Source organism: Tauraco erythrolophus, chromosome 4 (genome assembly GCF_009769465.1).
Source record: "Tauraco erythrolophus isolate bTauEry1 chromosome 4, bTauEry1.pri, whole genome shotgun sequence".
NCBI lineage: Eukaryota > Metazoa > Chordata > Aves > Musophagiformes > Musophagidae > Tauraco > Tauraco erythrolophus.
In genome coordinates, this window is record NC_141468.1 from 77,978,290 (window position 1) to 77,997,023 (window position 18,734).

The 18,734-nt window shown below is 44.8% G+C and overlaps 2 protein-coding genes across 6 annotated transcripts in view; both read right to left on the reverse strand.

Annotated features, from left to right (window-relative positions):
- Nucleotides 1–18,734, reverse strand: part of FGFR1OP2 (FGFR1 oncogene partner 2) — a 357,712-nt gene that overhangs the window by 7,380 nt on the left and 331,598 nt on the right. The window lies entirely within an intron of this gene.
- The window catches only part of PPFIBP1 (PPFIB scaffold protein 1), a 57,999-nt gene that overhangs the window by 3,630 nt on the left and 35,635 nt on the right, over nt 1–18,734 (reverse strand). For 2 of the 5 annotated variants that reach the window (XM_086610545.1, XM_086610543.1), the window contains 11 exons: nt 18,436–18,489; nt 17,229–17,289; nt 14,111–14,140; nt 12,737–12,908; nt 11,184–11,216; nt 8,767–8,908; nt 8,358–8,486; nt 7,529–7,679; nt 5,291–5,402; nt 5,056–5,144; nt 372–494 (listed from right to left, as the gene is read on the reverse strand). In XM_086610545.1, coding sequence (XP_086466671.1) covers nt 372–494; nt 5,056–5,144; nt 5,291–5,402; nt 7,529–7,679; nt 8,358–8,486; nt 8,767–8,908; nt 11,184–11,216; nt 12,737–12,908; nt 14,111–14,140; nt 17,229–17,289; nt 18,436–18,489 — 1,096 coding nt within the window. Of the gene's footprint in view, nt 1–371; nt 495–5,055; nt 5,145–5,290; nt 5,403–7,528; nt 7,680–8,357; nt 8,487–8,766; nt 8,909–11,183; nt 11,217–12,736; nt 12,912–14,110; nt 14,141–17,228; nt 17,290–18,435; nt 18,490–18,734 lie in introns of all 5 variants that reach the window. The other 3 variants (XM_086610544.1, XM_086610542.1, XM_086610541.1) reach the window with 2 other exon arrangements.

The window sequence follows — 18,734 nt, forward strand, 5'->3', positions numbered from 1 at the left end:
AGTCAATTTTCCAGAGATTCACACAAGATTCACAGCAACAGTGCACTGAGTTCAAGATGATTTATGTTCCAGACAGCACATCAGAGACTAAGCCAAAACAGCCAGCTCTTGGCTAGGAAAAGGAGTGGGAGATTTGGCAAGGGGACAGGAGTCTGAGGCCACAACAGGTGAAGGAGAGAAGGTGATGTTCCAAGTAATGATGGCAGAGCATGAGACTTGGAAGAAGAACATGAAAAAAAAAGAAACCGAAAATGAAACAGAATGAAATAGGAAGGAGAAGAAAGGAGAAGAGGGCAGACCAGGAATAATCAGAAACACCAGGAAAAAAAAAATGGAGTACTCATCTCCAGAATTTCATCTTAAGGCAGTACCTCATCAGACGGCCTCCTGCGCAGGCAGTTGGGCTCGAAGTTATTTATTCTCAAAACTTGAATGGCTCTTTTGATGCTGAGGTGGTGGAGGACACTGACAACTTTCAAGGACAGCAAGTCATCCTGTCAAAGAGGAATGAAGAGTTAATAAACACAAACGTGCTTATTGGTGGAACCAGGACCTGACTGGAGGAGACTGCTTCGCACTGTGGTTTAAAATGGCACATCTGACACATTCCGGGGTAAGATTTTAATACGAGACACGTGATTAACGTCAAACCATACGTCCCAAAATAAACGCTTCCCATGTTGCTCTGTACTAGCTCCTGGGTGATGCTCTTCACCTAGGGTACACCTTTCTAGGTGCAAGAAACCTGGGGTAACGAGGAGGAGAGAGGGTGAGATGACACATCCTCAGCCATCGATTAGAGCCAGGACAGCTTGCCAAACACAGTGCTTCAGATTTACCTGGCATTTGCATTTAATCCTGCCAAAAGCTTTAATACCACAAACATCCAGCTAAAAGCTTAACTGAAAACAATAAATTACCCTGAAAATGGAGGCATTCTGTATGGCTAGAATGAAAAAAAAAAAAGAGGGAAGAATAAAAATAAGAAGGTGTGTCAGGTTGGTTTCCCACAACTGCAAGTGATAAATGTTTTTTAAGATGCTTGTCAAGTGATGGAATGACAGAAACGGTGACCATACCCAGGCTGCAGAGGGGCTCACCTTAAGCCTCCTTGGCCCCAGCTCACCATCACTGTGTAGTTCCTACCTTGCACAGGCACCCACTACGGTTCCAGGGAAGGAGGGCAGGTTGTCCAGGAGTGCCAATTCCCCCTCGCGTGTGCCAAGGGAGCACGCTGGACACAGGGGCAGCCTGAAGGCTGGCTCTGTGACAAGGCTGTGCCTTTACATCACACCATTTTCAGCATGGGATGAGCAACTTCTCACACATGGCAGGGCAAGAGCCTGCAAAGGCATGGCCACGTTCCTCCCTGCAACGCGTCGGTGATACTAAAAAAAGCAGCTGGTCCTTTGTCCAAAAGCTTGATCCTCACAATGTTTTTCACTTAAAACATTCATCTCACAGGGGACTTATTTTATAGCTCACACAGACCGGCTGTTCGGGCTCCCACCAGTGTCCATGGAAAGTGTCAAGCATCTCTTAGAACAATTTGTGCCATGGCAAGGAATGAGATGGTGTCTCATGGCATCCCTCTCTCTGCACTGACCACAGGGCACAGATGACTGCCTTTAGCTGGACAGGTAGGTTTTGGATGTCAAGAGCCAGCAGAGTTGAGTTCCCCCCTTCATGACTACAGTAGCAAGCAGGAGTTTTGCTTTGGCTTCATTAAACTGCCCTCTTCTTGTACTCAGGGCTCCTTCAAACCACCAAGGAGGGGAAATAGAGCCTTCTGGCACCCAAGGGGGCTCAACTCACAGGACACATGTGGTGGACAATGGTGAAGAAGACAGAAGGTTTAGATGAAGCTCACAGATTAAAAAAGGCAGCTGGTGCTACCCAACACCCTGACCTGCTGACAGGTTTGCAAACTAAGCAATGCAGAAGAAGTCACATTTTGCCCACCTCTGGTTTCATTCCAATGCCCATCCCTAGAAATTTAACATTAAACAAACAACAAAAAAATCAGATTCTTCCTCATTCAAGGCACCAAGCCGTGAAAGGCTTGTAAGGAGGAGTGTGACAGGTCTGGCTAGACTTCTCAGCTCGCTTGCTGCTGCTGCCGCTCCAGAGGAGTGCTACAGAAGGAAAACCTTCCGTGCACTGCAACTGTCGTCGCATGCTGTGAGACCTGCATTCCTGCTAAGGTTGGCTCTTCAGTTGTAATTGAGTCCTAATTATGCCATTAAGTGTCTCCAAGACCAATTTTCTGCTGGTGCAAGTTGGCTGACAAATTTCTGCTCCCCTGTGCCAGGGTTAACCTGGCTTAATGTGTTTTAGCGTTAATTACATGTTACAAATACTGGACTCTATTTTGTCAGAATATTTAAGACTAAATGCTTCTCTTGCCCAAATAATAAGATTAGAGTTTCTATGTCGGGATTTGCTAAGTCAGGGTAACTTCATGTGATTTTGAAAAGTATTTCTTTCATACTTTGCATAGTTGATCATTTACATTGAAGCTGCTCTTATAATTTGATGGTTAAACTCTGCCTAAAAATATCTCTAGTGATCTACAATTAAAGGGAAGTAACAGAAAGAATATCTATTTAAAAGGCAAAGCTCCTGCTACACATCCCTCCTCCGTCCACCTATTACTTTTCTTTCTTTTTTAATAAAAAAAAAGACCAACTATTCAATAGTACACGTTCCCTTACAATACAGCCTATGCTGCGTTTTATCCTCACTCAATCCTTATCCAGGTAAAACAGTGCTAAAGTCTCCCAACACAAGATCAAAGCTCAGTCGAGTCTACTGGCATCAGATCTCCAAGACTCAAGAAGCAGAAGAAAGAAACTGCCTCCTACTTTTATATTAATATCTGAACACAAAAAACTAAAGGAAATAAACACCAAACCACACTACATAAGGAGAAGTATTTAACATTTGACCAAAATGCCCTCAACAGCAAAGTCATGCCAGGTAGCTGAGGCAGGTTAGCCCCAGGCAGTGGCTGCAGTTCCTCAGTTGCGCTGCGATTGTCTTACAGGAGATTTAGACGGATGGACCCTAGGGTTCCTCCAGGCACTATTGTAAAGCTTATACTAAATATATGCAAATGTGCCACAAAAGGTAACTTTTACTCTGCCCATGGCATGGCTCATGAGAGAACAGGAGTGTGAATGATCTTATTGCAGCCTTCCAGTACCTAAAGGGGGCCTGCAAGAAAGCTGGAGAGGGACTTTTTACAAGGGCGTGTAGTGACAGGACAAGGGACAATGGCTTTAAACTGAAAGAGGGGAGATTTAGATTAGATAGAAGAAAGAAATTTTTCACTCAGAGGGTGGTGAGGCACTGGAACAGGTTGCCCAGAGGAGCTGTGGATGCCCCATCCCTGGAGGTGTTCAAGGCCAGGCTGGATGAGGCTTTGAGTAACCTGATCTAGTGGAAGGTGTCCCTGCCCATGGCAAGGACGTTGGAACTAGATGATCTTTAAGGTCCCTTCTGACCCAAACTGTTCTATGATTCTATGATACAGAAAGAATTAATATTGAAGATGCTCAGTTTGTGCTTGTGTCTGCAAAGAAGGAAAAAGATCTTATCTCATCTTATCTAAGACCTTACACGAAGGAAACCTGCTGGGTTGGCTTCATCTGACCAGCAGTTAAGCGGGAGCTGACACTGGTGCTAAGCATTTTGAAATACAGTATGCAAAAGCTATTAGATGTAGCCTGTTTTCGAAGAAGTTGGCACTTCAAAGTAAATTGCTTGGGTTTTCTTAACCTAAGCATCCATATGGGTAGGTAAGTAGACTGAATGTAAGAAAAAAATTCCACCTACTTCTATTAATTAATAACAACCTGAACAGCAAAGGCCCAGCTGCATGAACTGCCACCACAGAATTTGCACACTTCTGTGTACTTATAAAACTGTTCTGTGCACAACTGTTAAGCACAACCTGCTTACTGTATTTGTATTGCTATATATGTCTTCCACTTTAAGATAGTATCTTTAAAGCTGGAAAGAATATAGGAAATACTTGCAGGTGAGCAAGTCTTCTATAGGTTACAGCTATCAGCAAGGGACACCCAGGACACCCACTACAGTTTCAAGGGGTCCTTTAAACACTGCAATGAAGCACACAGACCAGTATGGCATTCTGGCATATCCTTCTAGCGGTAGTGATGCCCCTGACACTCCGACCTTCCTCAGCCTTCTCCCTGCAATTATTCGGAAAATTTGAAGACTAAATTTATGAATCATTCAATGGCTTTGAAATTATTGTCAGAAAGTCCCATGAGACATACGAGATGTTTAGATGTTGGAGAAAAGCCTGTACTTCTGGTACACTACATGTGCACAGGCGTAGCCTCTGCGACGCTGCAAAAGCAAGTATGAGTAAGCTCCAACTTTAGCTTCCTTTCACTGATCCAGCTCTCTGGCTCCTTGCAGGCACTGGACCTCCTAAGACGCCTGTCTGCTCCTGCTCTCCCTGGAGGAGCATGAGAATGGCTGTCTGTGACATGAGGGCTGCCCAAGCAGCCACAGAGCCCCTCAGGCACCCCACTCATGAAGCCAGCCAGGATTTGGCCAGGAGGGCCAAGGGAAAGAGTTGGCAATGGTGGTGTCTCCTCCCCAGCTGCAGCCGGCTGTCTCTTGGGGCCAGCTGGCAGGAGGGTGCGTTTGGGGCCAGAGCTGCTGCCAGGAAAGTCTTAGGGATGGCTGAGAGGAAGAGAATGCAGGACAGGGAGAAGGTTGTTTGCAGAGGTGCATGGCAGGGCACAGCTGCTTGTGCTGTGGGGTGCAAAAAATGTTGCTGGTGCTGGCCAATTGACCCAAAAGGGAGTAGAAGGAAGATGGAGGCTGGGATGGAGAGGCTGGAGGGTGTTAAGTGAATTTAATGTCTATGCAGTCACAAGGATAGGCACAGTGAATGCGGGTGTCTCCAGTTTCGCCTGGTCTTTAGTCAATTATCTGGAGGTACGCCAGTGTGCATTAAAGTGGGGAGAAACTAAGAACATGAAAAAGATCTCACGAAAAGAAAAGCCATTTACGCACCACGCTCATGTAATGGAGCATTCGGCCGTCCACCTTTCCTTCATCAAACTGGGTCTTATACTGGGGGAGGCCAATGTCATCCAGCCACCCTAAGGCAGAGACAGACACCCATGTTAGTTGAGCAGCCAAGTTACATAACACCAGCCAGTGTCAGTCTCACCCTCTGAGGCCCGAATTAGTCGTGATCAGGAACCTCTATAAAAAGTTGCTGCTTCAGCATGCAATAAAATCTTACTGGTAACCCAGTGGTAATCCAATTTTCCATGATTGTTTTCCTCTTCAGACCCAAGTGCCTGCAGAGCAAGCTGAAGCTTCTTCCGATGCAATGGGTGCTTTATCCCAAGCTCCTGTGAAAGGAAGGAAAGCAGCAAACCTAGAGACAATGTTGTATTTTATTTCTCCCTCTGCTGAATTACAAATGATTTCAGAGAGTCACACTGTCACAGTGTCACATGCTGGTGACCTGGCAGGTGAACATCAGCATAATTTTAGGACATGCTCAGCACTAGGGAAAGGCCCACTCACTGTGGTTGATTAATTTCAAAGTGTGGTGGATTCCAAACTGTATGAAAATGTCAGCCACAATATTCTCATACCAGGTGAAAAAAAAACCCACCACAATATAAAACAGGTTAGCATTCAGAAAAATATTTGATGGGATTACTTCCCTCCCTCCCACTTAGGCAGGTAAAGTTAAAAGAATTATTTAGTGAAGATCACATGAAGGTCCCAGGAATTACTGAAATTTATTAATACTTCCAAATGCATAACACCTTCCTCAGCTTAGCTGCAAGTGCAACCATTCCAGGATCAACTCAATCCCATATACACTTTCACCAGTGCTGGCTAGCTAATGTTATCTCTGATAACAGTACTACAACCCACTATGCCCATACCACACTTCTCTTATTCCAGTTATAATATAACTACAACTCTGAATTAGCTCACTCCCTCGTCAAGAAAACAGGGTTACTACTTGGTGAGGATAGTGATCTTTAAAAGCTAAAAACGCAAACATTAGCAAATACTGTGGATTCAAAGTATCGATTGAATCAACTTTTTTAATGTTTCTAGTTTTAGAAAACAAGATGTAAACAATTCTATTAGGATTTATGACAAAAAAAAACCTGATCACCCCTGTGTGTAACAAATCCTCATTCCAGTTTGTGTACAATGAGCAGAAAATATAGAATCATAGAATCATAGAATGGTTAGGGCTGGAAGGGACCTTCAAAGGTCATCTAGTCCAACCCCCCTGCAAGGAACAGGGATATCTCCAACTAGATCAGGTTGCTCAGGGCCTTGTCCAACCGGGCCTTGAACGTCTCCAGGGATGGAGCATCCACCACCTCTCTGGGCAACCTGTTCCAGTGTTCTACCACTCTCATAGTAAAAAATTTTTTCCTAATATCCAACCTGAACCTACCTCCCTCTATTTTAAAACCATTACCCCTTGTCCTATCATAACTGGCCCTCCTGAACAGCCTCTCCCCATCTTTCCTGTAGGCCCCCTTGAGGTACTGGAACACCGCTATAAGGTCACCCCGGAGCCTCCTCTTCTCCAGGCTGAACAGCCCCAACTCTTTCAGCCTGTCCTCATAGGAAAGGTGCTCCAGCCCTCTTATCATCTTCGTGGCCCTCCTCTGGACCCTCTCCAACTGGTCCATGTCCTTCTTATGTTGGGGACTCCAGAACTGGACGCAGTACTCCAGGTGAGGTCTCACGAGGGCAGAGTAGAGGGGGAGAATCACCTCCCTCGACCTGCTGGCCACGCTCCTCTTGATGCAGCCCAGGACGCGGTTGGCCTTCTGGGCCGCAAGAGCACATTGCCGGCTCATATCGAGCTTCTCGTCCACCAGTACTCCCAAGTCCTTCTCCTCAGGGCTGCTCTCGATCCAATCACCACCCAGTCTGTATTTATGCCTGGGATTGCCACGACCCAGATGTAGGACCTTGCATTTGGCCTGGTTAAACTTCATGAGGTTGACACGGGCCCACCTCTCCAGCCTGTCAAGGTCCCTCTGGATGGCATCCCTCCCTTCCAGCGTGTCGACGGCACCACACAGCTTGGTGTCATCGGCGAACTTGCTGAGGGTGCATATAGTCGGACCAAGCCAGCAGCTTTTCACACCTTTCTCACACAGGCATAAAGTAACTGTTCCATACACAAATGCTAATGAATCTACAAACCTGTGTGATAATGAGGCACTCGTGTGCTGCTTTTAAAGCAGCATAGCTTTATGAAGCTTAATGAAGTTAAATCACGTATTTGTAATGATTAGTTTCAGTACAGAGCATTACTTTCTACAAAACTTCAACTAAAAAGAAATAGATTTGGCATCACTGCAAATTTTAAAAATATGTATTTTTTTTTTTTTTACTGAATGCACCTTACAGACATGATTTATATGCCCAGAAATAGCAATTTTTTGTATATTTAATACTAGAAAGCAGTGTTTCCAGTATTTCTCACCTTTTCCAGATCCGGCTGAGAAGCCTGCAGAAGTGTTTGCCCAGACAGTATCCAGTGTTTGCCATTACTAATGTAAGAGCCTAGCCCTTGGTCCTGGAGCCAGTTGCAAACCTGCTCCTTTGTCCATTTTGCGAACGGCATGTCCAGCTCACTACAGAAGATTTTACAAAAAAAAAGACTGATAAATCCTGTGCCTCAAATCTCCTATTCTCATACACAATGCTAAAACAAAAACCTAAGCCTAATTCATGAGTGTTTTTGTGGGACTGGGGATGTTCTCCAGGGGAGAACGTGCATCACAGTTGGCTGTTAGGTGAGCCTTGCGTGAACGAGGGCGTCTCTGCTTCAGAACCATTAGCACCATGAAGTGCTCATCACTGCTGATCTCCTGCCACTATCACAATAAACACGGTCTATTGATACTACTGGAACAGCCACCTCTGCTGCCTAGTCTGGCTAAAACTCTGAAGTGAGACCATAGTGCTCCACTTTAGCCTTTAATCCCCAGAAGTGCAGCAAGAAACGTACCGGCGGAATATCTGTCATCGGCACGTGAGGGCTGACGCCCTGCTTCACATGGCCTCACACCTGCACTCCCATGAAGCTGTGCGCAAGGAAGGCTCTGCTCGGCAGCACGACCCCACCACCCACCCGACCTCAACCCTGCAAAGACCACCTCTCAAAGGAGGAACTGGCCTGGAGCCATCTGTTTCCATTTGCCGGGAGAGGGGACATCTTGTTTTGGCACTGCGCTTCTCCTTTGGATCCCGTGCTCGACGGGAACTGCCGGAGAGGCAAGCACCAGCGCACTTCGCACCACTCGTCTTACTTGTGAGACTGTCCCAGGTCTCGAGACCAGCCCAGTCGTGGCCCCGCAGTTGCTCTTGTTCCTCCTCTTTTGAACTCCGTCTCGGACATGTCATCTGGGTTGAAGGTGGTAGACTGACTTCTTTTAAGTCTAGTTTAAAGGAAGAAAGCATATTCACATTTGGCTAAGGAAAAGGCCTGCTGCTACTACTGTAACCAATACAGGCAAGACCTCCTACAGGGTTTGTAGCTCTTCTTCTACCTGCCACTGACCTACTGTTAGCCCTCTCAAATGCCGCACTGGCTCCTGCTCTTGAGACAGTAAACCATGGAGCCACATACTGGAGGGGAAAAAGGGAAGATGTGTTTGCCAGCAAACCCCTGTGCAAGCCCCAGCTCTGGAGAACAGTAATTTCTCATATTTCACTTACCTTCCAAATAACTTCTTGATCCCCCTGGCCTTTTTCTTGGAATCTGGAGAAGGAGGTGTCATCTGTAGACTGTCTGTTTCTTTTGGGCGAGGGGGCAAGCCAGCCAGATCCAAATGATCTGCAGATCCCTTCTCCGTTTCAGCTATTGGAAAACAAAAGCCCCATCAAGACCCACTTGCGCCAAGACTGTACAGACACACTCCTGAACTTGGGAACAACTCTTGCTAAAATGATTGAGAGCCACCATGTTAAGAAAAAGGGGCAAAGAAGGATGGGGAAATCCAGAAGAAACAATGCGTGTTCCTCCTTCATGGGCCTGACTAGGAACACCCCGAGGCAATGCTCTGCACTGGTTAAGTGCCTTGCATCCAAGGTGAGCAAAAAACATCTTGTGAATCCATCAGTTAATTAAATCCCAAGTTTACTCTTCCTACAGTCCTTTCACAGACAGAGCTGAAGCACATGAATGCCCAATTCAGTGTTGTGGCAGGGAACCAAACCAAGAGTCCCCAAAGCATAGAAAGATAAATAATTTCCCTGCAGGCATCTTTCCTAACAACCTGCAGCATTCCACAAGTTCCCCATCCAGGAAATTCCAGCAACAAACAACACGTGCCCCAGGAGCACGAGGGCCCTTTTCCCCTCCCTTCTGCAAATTTTGGAGTATTTTGTTCCTCTGCAAAGAAACACCATGGAGTTTAGGCTCTGTTGGGACTAGATCTTCTGAGTGATGCACAAAGCATCTCTGATTAGAGACCCTACACATTAGCACCCACTCTAAAAGCATTAAATCTTTGATCTGTAGCTGTTGTTTTCTATGACAACAAACCCAAGGGCTCCTGCCTCCAAAAGGAAAGTTGCCACAAAAGCTAAACTAACAAAGAAGAAAACTACTTTAAGACAATTTTAAAGCAAAATTAAAAGAATTGCAATATCTACTAGGCTACGTAAGCAGAGCTGTGCCAGCAAGTGCCAGATAGCTGAATCAAAGTACCACGTGTAGCTTATGCCACTTACTTGCTGGGGAACAGTGACAGCACGAGCCTGTTCAGATGAAGCAGCAGTGGCAAGGCAGCCTGCAGTGGGCTGACAGTCAGGCCTGTAACCACTTTTACCATGGCTATGTAATTAGACAACCATCATTTGGTTTTGAAATGGGCTCTCAGACTTCCAGGAGAAAACCAAACAAGTTACGTGAGTCAAGGCAGAGCATGTATTGCTGGGACATGTGGTCTCAAGCCACACAGTTCACACTGAGGTGGCCACAACGTGACACAAACAGCAACGAATTGCAGGCTTCACCAGAGTATCTTTCTGCTGGGCAAAGTTTAGACGATTCAGACAGAATACATTTGAACATGTCCCATTTTCCACTGGTGCTTTAGATGTTAAACCTTGCAGTGAAGCAACAAGGTCACATAGAAGATTATTTCTAGGCACTTTAGTTTGACCGCTATCGAACATGGGGATCCTGCCAGTGAAAGACAGCACTAACGTCGAAGCAGGCTTTTGCATTTCTGGGTTTTGCTTTACTTGTATAAGAAAACGTGCTAGCTTAGAAAAAACACATTTAAACAGCATTCCAGAGATAGAATACCAGGACAAGGTTGTGTGCATTAGTAGCAGAGATTTGCGGGCATTGCAATTTTTGCTCCTTGTACCTTGCTCCCCTTCATGTACTGACACAATCCCGTAGAACAGCTGACATTCAAGAGGCCACATGGGATACTGAGATGGCCCAGAGCACTTGGTCTTTTCTTCAGTGAGGGGCACATCGGGTGGCTGTACAACCACCCTGATTGACACAGCTCTGCTTGCTAAGGCAGGACCCTGCAGGTCTTACCTGCCCTTGCCAGAACTACCCAGCGAATGCTCACATCACAAGACTGGTTTTTACGATGTGAATGGCTCCATCTCCATCTGCCCCAAATAGTTCTCATTTGTTTATTAAATAAAAAAATATAACTACATCTTAGAAGAGGAATTATGTATCCTTCCCCAGAGAACTCCCCTAAGTGAACACCTGGGAAATACACCTCATTCTCTACTTCACCACCCTTTAAGCTCTTCCAGGGGCTCCAAGTCAGACGACAGCACAAAGGTGCCTCCGGTATTTAAACATCACCAATCCTTACCTGCTACCTCGGTCTGTGGGTAACTTTGTGCTCAAAGTTACAGCAAAAGTCTCTGCAAATTAACCCGCAATCTCTCTCATTAGTAGCAGTAACTGAGAAATGGTGCAGCTGACTTTTAGCAGAGGGCAGATGTTACATGAAAACTCCTTTTAGTGATGGACAAAGGTTTCAATGCAGAGGTCTGGTCTCTAGTTCTGGTTTGAAAAGTGTGTGGCCATAACCAGCTGTTAGCAGCAGTCACAACACAGCGCTGGTACAGGCAGACATGCAGGATTACTATACCTAAAGTAGGTGCACTTGCACTTCGACTGCGATCTTCAGATATCCCAACAACGCACATAACCACACGCAGCACAACGGGAGAGAACACGCAGAGGGACAAGGTAAGACAACACAGTTCAAAACTTACGTCAGCAAAATACAAGACAAACGGAGGGAGGTACATAGGACGCATGCGCCACACGCAATGCTGAATTCACACAGAGATTAGGATTACCAATTCACTGTTAATCCCCCCCCTCACAAAAAAAGGAATGCAGTAGAGCTCTATGGTGGAAAGGGTAAAACAGCACGGCAGTCACTTCGGAGCAGGGAGGTCACTCGCTCCATGACACACTGGGCAGGTGACTCATTTGGGCTCCCGCGAGGTGGCAAGCAACTGTACGCCAACTTTACAGATGGAAGCACTGAAATCTGGGTAACATAAATAACTCACTCAAATTCACAGGACCCTGATCTAGATGGCCCATCTTCCAATCCTTTACGACAGCCATAAGTACTCCGTTTTGTTAGACAATTTAGTTTCAAGATGGAACAGGTGATTACACAAAAGCACACACGAAATAAACCAAAGCAAAGAGTCTAATCCTCAGAACAGACTGCACATCTATTCCAAGTGAGCTAGCAAGTTCCCATGCTATATGTCACAGCTAAATATGGGCAATGTACAACAAATGTTTAAGTATGTTACTTCTTTTGAATAAAAGTCTAAAATTGTCTTTAGGTAAGTAAGAACAGGAGACTTGTGCTCAACAAAGCAGAAGCTATTCCCATTTAGGCTTCTGAAAGCTAGAACTAAATTCCTAAATCTCGTGCAAGAGAAAGCCAAAAACTTGAGATGAATGGCAGTAGATCTGATGCACAGACTCACTTGATGCTTGAACTGGAACAGTGGAAAGACTACTGTAGCACAGCAGTGAATGCAAATAGGATTTCAGATGGTGGCAACAGGGACTTCTGCATTAAGCAGAATATTTTTTTTATTTCTTCATCATGTGCAAATACCATCAAACAACAATACCAAAACAACTCCCGTCCATTACAGGTCCAAAAATCAACATGAGCTTGAATAACTTGTCAATCCTGATCCTGTTGCCACCATCTCTTTTGCAAGGCTGCTTAAATACACATAAAATAAAGAGGAAGACTGAGTGCTACTGCCTCATTTCTGTACATCTGAAAATCTTCTGAAAGATACACTGAGGATGGAAGCCAGGGGAAAAAAGTAAAAAAAAAAAAACAACCACAAATCCCATGTGTGAACTACTGCCAGACAGCTAGCATTTCAAAACAGCTTCAACCTACTACAAGGTCCCAGGGGAGATATCACAGCAGAGGCTGAAACATCTAATACTTTATTACATCAGTGAGGGTTTTTTTCTGTTTGTTTTTGTTGTTGTCGTTGCTGTTTGATATTTTCCAAACATTCTACTGAGAAAAGTGCCACCAAGTCACACTGAGACTAGGGCTGGCCTTCCTGCTTCTTAAGACAGTTACAGACGTTGTTAAGACCTTTCAAAATACACAGAATCTGCATGCAGGTGCACGATACCTACCCAGGTTGGGGGCACTTGCGGTCCTCTTGTTATTTTTGATCTTGAAAAAGCCTCGTCCAAACGAAGATCTGGCTTTACGAGTACCAAAACTATCCTCGTCGCCTGTGCCACCATGAGAAGGAGACTTTGGAGGGAGGGTTGCAAAATTATTACCTTCCACAGGAAGTTTAACCTGCTCAGGTTAGGGAAAGAAAGATTCAATATCAGGGAATTGCAAAAGGCCTTTTGAGAGAGGCTGCAAAGTGACTGCTGACGGATAATCTGGAGAGTCTCTCATTTGTTACTACTAGAAAATAGAATGTAAAAGCCTTAAAGGAAAACGTAAACAAAATCTTCATTTGAATGTGTTCAGGACCCAGGATTTCCATCACTACCTTCTAAGAATAACATGTCTTCTTTAAGATGTTTCTAGGTTTTTTCAAGGCTGGCTTACAGGTATGGAAAGGGTAAAAATACAGTTCTGGAAGGCTTTGAACTTTTCCAGCTTCCTAGGGTTTCTGTCTCCCTCACTGGTAGCTGTAGGGGCAGTGGGAAGCAAAGAGAGAGATGAAACCCCCACAGTTTATTGGTTCTCTGCCAAGTGTCAGACAGCTCTTTTTGTCTATCCCTGCTCTGCAATTTCAGAATAAATGGATTAATTGATCACGTCCACTGCCAAAACTGAGAGGAAACTAAGTATCAGGCAAGGAGTATAAATGTCAAGACAGACATCAGACACACCAGTTAACCAATTTAAAGCAGTAGTTTTAACCTTGCCAGCTGCTTCACCATCTCTTTAAGAAGGAGGAAGCAAACCCATTCACAATCCAAATGTGATCCTTTGGCTTTTGCTGAATCGACACAGCATTCACCTTACAAGTGGTATCTGAGGTATGTCGTGTCTACACAGGTCTGCCCATAGGTAATCACTGTTGCGTGCAATCTATGGCCATAGGGTACGGCAGGGTAACTGTTCTGCAATTACAGTCTTTTTAGGAACACAGTTGCTACTCACAGAAAACAATTTGGAAAGCCAAATGTTTTCATAGAGACACTAATTAAAGATAATTACAGAGACAGTAGAATTCTTAATGGTTAGCTCTGCTAATTATCTAGTGGTAGAATATGTGGGGGAAACATTAGCTTAGATAGCAACCTTATGCTCAACCAGACTGAAAGATAATCCATGTGTGAGAAGACAAGAACGTGTGAGACACTATAAGCCTGACACTGAAGTGATGGTGAGAACCATCACATACTCCTCTCTATCTCGGCTGCAGGTCTGCTATTCCCCCTCGGGAACGTCATGCTGCAATTTCACACAACTGAGCCTTTCAACACCTGCTCACTGAGTTTCTCCACGAACATGCACGAGCACACACACACACACGTTACCTCTGTCGGCTTCTGTGCGGAGTCTCTGTCCTGTTTGGGAAAGATTAAGAACATTTAAAAAGTCATGGTTTATAGTCAGTATTCAATTCATTATGGTTACCCTGAGTTAAATTCTGACTGAAATACCCTTCCCTGCCTGTTTTGGTTTTTTTTTCCCCGTTAAAAAATAAATCTCTTCAGAGCTGTACTTCACACAGATTAACTCCTGCTTTTTTTGAGGTCAGTGAGCTGACATGAAAATACGGTTGCTTCGGTTTACTTTGCAAAGGATTAGCTGTGTACATCATTAGTGACACGCAGTCTGTTAAGGCACTAATAATGGGCACAGCTGGCTGAGGTGACCCAAAGCAGGAATCAGACAGGGTAGAAGCCAAGTAGATAAAACATCCACAGCCTCCATCCCTTGGCTGTCCCAAATGAACCCTAACCCATGAACTCTAGCTTTCATCATCAAGTTTTGGTTACACTTTCAGTCCTGCCAACATCCCTCCTGAGCTGTAAGGCACAGCTCAGCGGTTTTGGTTTCAGAGAACTTAGGAGCTTTTAGCAGTTCAGGCTGTCAAAAAAAAAAGCACAGGAATTGCCCTGATTTGATGACATTGTTAGAGGCTAGCTGCTTTCGGTCACTTCAAAAGAGACCTAAACTGAAGTTACCACCACACATACAAAGGCTGAGTATTTTGTTCCCAATCACCTAAAACATATAGTCACTCCAAACTGTATTTTATAATGCCTTGCCTTCCAAAATTATTCGCCTTAACCACAGGTAGGAATTGGTAGCAGAATCACAGAATGTCAGGGATTGGAAGGGACCTCAAAGGATCATCTAGTCCAATCCCCCTGCCGCAGCAGGACCACCGAGATCAGATCACACAAGAACGCGTCCAGGCGGGTTTGGAACATCTCCAGAGAAGGAGACTCCACAACTTCTCTGGGCAGCCTGTTCCAGTGTTCTGTTACCCTTACTGGGAAGAAGTTCTTCCTCATGTTTAAGCCGAACCTCCTATGTTCCAGCTTATATCCATTTCCCCTTGTCCTATCATGGGATGTCACTGAGAAGAGCCTGGCTCCATCTTCATGGCAGACACCCTTTCCATATTTATAAACATTAATGAGGTCTCCCCTCAGTCTCCTCTTCTCCAAGCTAAAGAGACCCAGTTCCCTCAGCCTTTCCTCAGAAGGGAGATGCTCCACTCCCTTAATCATCTTTGTGGCCCTGCGCTGGACTCTCTCAAGCAGTTCCTTGTCCTTCTTGAACTGAGGGACCCAGAACTGGACACAATATTCCAGATGCGGCCTCACCAGGGCAGAGTAGAGGGGGAGGAGAACCTCTCTCGACCTACTGACCACACCCCTTCTAATACACCCCAGGATGTCATTGGCCTTCTTGGCCACAAGGGCACGTTGCTGGCTCATGGTCATCCTGCTGTCCACCAGGACCCCCAGGTCCCTTTCCCCTGTGCTGTTCCCCAACAGTTCAGTCCCCAACTTGTACTGGTACATGGGGTTGTTCTTACCCAGATGCAAGACTCTACACTTGCCCTTGTTGTATTTCATTAAATTTCTCCCTGCCCAACTCTCCAGCCTGTCTAGGTCTCTCTGAATGGCAGCACAGCCTTCAGGTGTGTCAGCCACTCCTCCCAGTTAAGTGTCATCAGCAAACTTGCTGACCATGCACTCTATCCCCTCATCCAAGTCATCGATGAATATGTTAAACAATACTGGTCCCAGTACCGACCCTTGAGGGACTCCACTGGATACAGGCCTCCAACTGGACTCTGTCCCATTGACCACTACTCTCTGGCTTCTATCCTTCAGCCAGTTCACAATCCACCTCACTACCCGATCATCCAGACCACACTTCCTCAGTTTAGCTGTAAGGATGTCGTGGGAGACTGTGTCAAATGCTTTACTGAAGTCAAGATAGACCACATCCACTGCTCTACCATCATCTACCCACTGGGTGATGTCCTTATAAAAGGCTATCAGGTTTGTCAAGCACGACTTCCCCTTAGTGAAGCCATGTTGACTGCCCCTAATGACCCTCTTATCCTTGATATGCCTAGAGACAGCACCAAGGATAAATTGTTCCATTATCTTTCCAGGGATGGAGGTGAGGCTGATCGGTCTATAGTTACCTGGGTCTTTCTTCTTGCCCTTTTGAAGACCGTTTGCTTTCCTCCAGTCCTCAGGCACCTCTCCCGTTCCCCACGATTGAGCAAAAATGATGGCGAGTGGTCTGGCAATGACATCTGCCAGCTCCCTCAGCCCCCGCGGGTGCATCCCATCAGGACCCATGGACTTATGGATGGCCAGGTTGCTTAACTGGTCCCTAACCAAGTCCTCATCAACCAGGGTAGACTCCTGCTCTATCCTGACTTCCTCAGGAGCCTCAGGGTTCCAGGGCTCATCAGGATAGCCTCCAGCAGTATAGACTGAGGCAAAGAAGGCATTCAGTAACTCTGCCTTCTTCTTATCCTCTGTCACCAGGGCACCCTCCTCATTCACCAGTGGGCCTACATTGCCTCTAGTGTTAGTTTTATCTGCAATGTATTTGAAGAAGCCCTTTCTGTTGTCCTTGACCTTTCTTGCAAGGTTTAATTCCAAGGAGGTCTTAGCTTTCCTAGTTGCCTCCCTACATCCTCTGACAGCAGAACTATATTCCTCCCAAGTGGCCTGCCCCTCTTTCCATAATCTGTACACTCTCTTTTTCCACTTGAGTTTGCCCAACAGTTCCCCATTTAACCATGCAGGTCTCTTGGTGCCCTTTCTTGATTTCCTAACTTACTTTCTTCTTGTCTTAAATCAGAAAAGTGTATCAACTAAAGAAAAAACCTCACTACCTGAGGAAAAAAAGCAGCAAGAGAGCCTCAGGTAAATGTCTCAAGGAAAAAAAAAAAAAAGCAAGCCCGTGTTTTCACAGATTTTCTCCTTTAATAAAATTTGGAAGCTGTCACATGTACGTGACCATTGTTAACACATGTCATGAGGAGCCCTACTCTGACTCAGAATTTCTCAGAAGGTGGCAACAGAGCGTCCTGTTGACAGGGTTCCTGACACCACCGAGACGTCATCCCCATTTCTAAGGGGAAGGGAGGAAGTAAGAGACCAAACTAACCTCTTCGGATGTCTCTTTCCTCAAACTGCTCAGACTGCTGGACTTCTGCAGTGAAGAAGTTCTGAAACAATGACATAAGAACCAAGCCAAGTTATAGGAATTATATTTTCCAAGATAAAGACACTCTCAGGAATCAGCTTTAAAGAAAGCGTTACAATACATGATGAGATATACTAAAACCAAAGACATTTTGAATTAAGGCAATCAAGGCATTAATCAGAGCCCACACAACTTGATGAGATACTGTAAGAACCTCCACATCATAATTACTGCTGCTAAAGCTGCAGTGACATGATGCCTACCTTTGGATATTTTTGGCTTCTTTAATATTATATTTTCAGAAGCACAAGCAGAAGTTACACAGGCAAAGGAAATAATATAAACAAAAGCTACGAAAAACAGTATTTTTAGCAACAGGCTTCTGACTAATTTAATCCTTAAAGAAGTCAAGCATGTGTGTTTTAGTATTTTACCTTCAGTTTCATTTTCTATTTGGACCAGATATCCTCCAACTTCTGCTGTGATTGACAGTCTAGAACACTTAACTCTGGTTGGAAAGTTACCATTAGAGTTTTTCCTGCAACCAGGTATAAACTGAGAATAACTTCACTGAATTTTACAAAGTTAGCTATCTTTACACCAACATAAGGGCAGTAAAATTTGGCTTTGGGAATAATTTCGTAGCACTAAGTCACTTAAAGCCAGCTGCTGAGCCTCACACTGTGTACTGGACAAACGCTGTTGACTTAGGCTCCTTACTAACAAATCGCTTTGACTCAACTTCGAGTTCACACATAGCCCACTGATTTCCCTGGGGAATACACCTATGTGGCAGAAATTAAAATTATATTCTCATTGTAATCAGCTGATCACTCTTCCCCCACTGCAAAAGGAAAATGCAAATCATGTGCGCATGTACTATGGAAAACTGTAAATTTCGAAGTATATTGACAGTCTACAACCCAATTAGAGATGTTTCACTATGTAGAATAAATTAACTGCATGTGTGCACAGATAAAGCATTGGAAAATAATGATCATGAAAATACAGGACATGAGCACAAAACTACCACCACTAAATATCATCTTGGCTAGAATTATCTGACATAACAGGTGTATGTAAAGAATGGCAGGCGTGCTAGGGGGGGTTTCAAGTCGACGATCACATATAAATATGTTTCCTAAACATTTTTGATCACGGTACTTACACTGGACTATCACACAGCTGAGTTTCTGGGGAGGAACCTGTTGGTCTTCCTTCACTGTAAAAACAAAAAAGTTATGAAAAAAGTAAGGTATTTGAGAATTCCATTCAAATACCTTGCTGATACAGAAATCCTATCACCTCAGACTGCTTTAATCCTGTTTTCACTTCAGCTGTTATGGTACTAATAAATTGCAAATTTTCTCCTCTATGGTGCCAAGTCTTGTAAAAGATAAGGACAAAGCTGAGCTCAAGCGCTCCAGGAAAGACAATTCGCACTGTAAGTTGATGACAATACTGCAC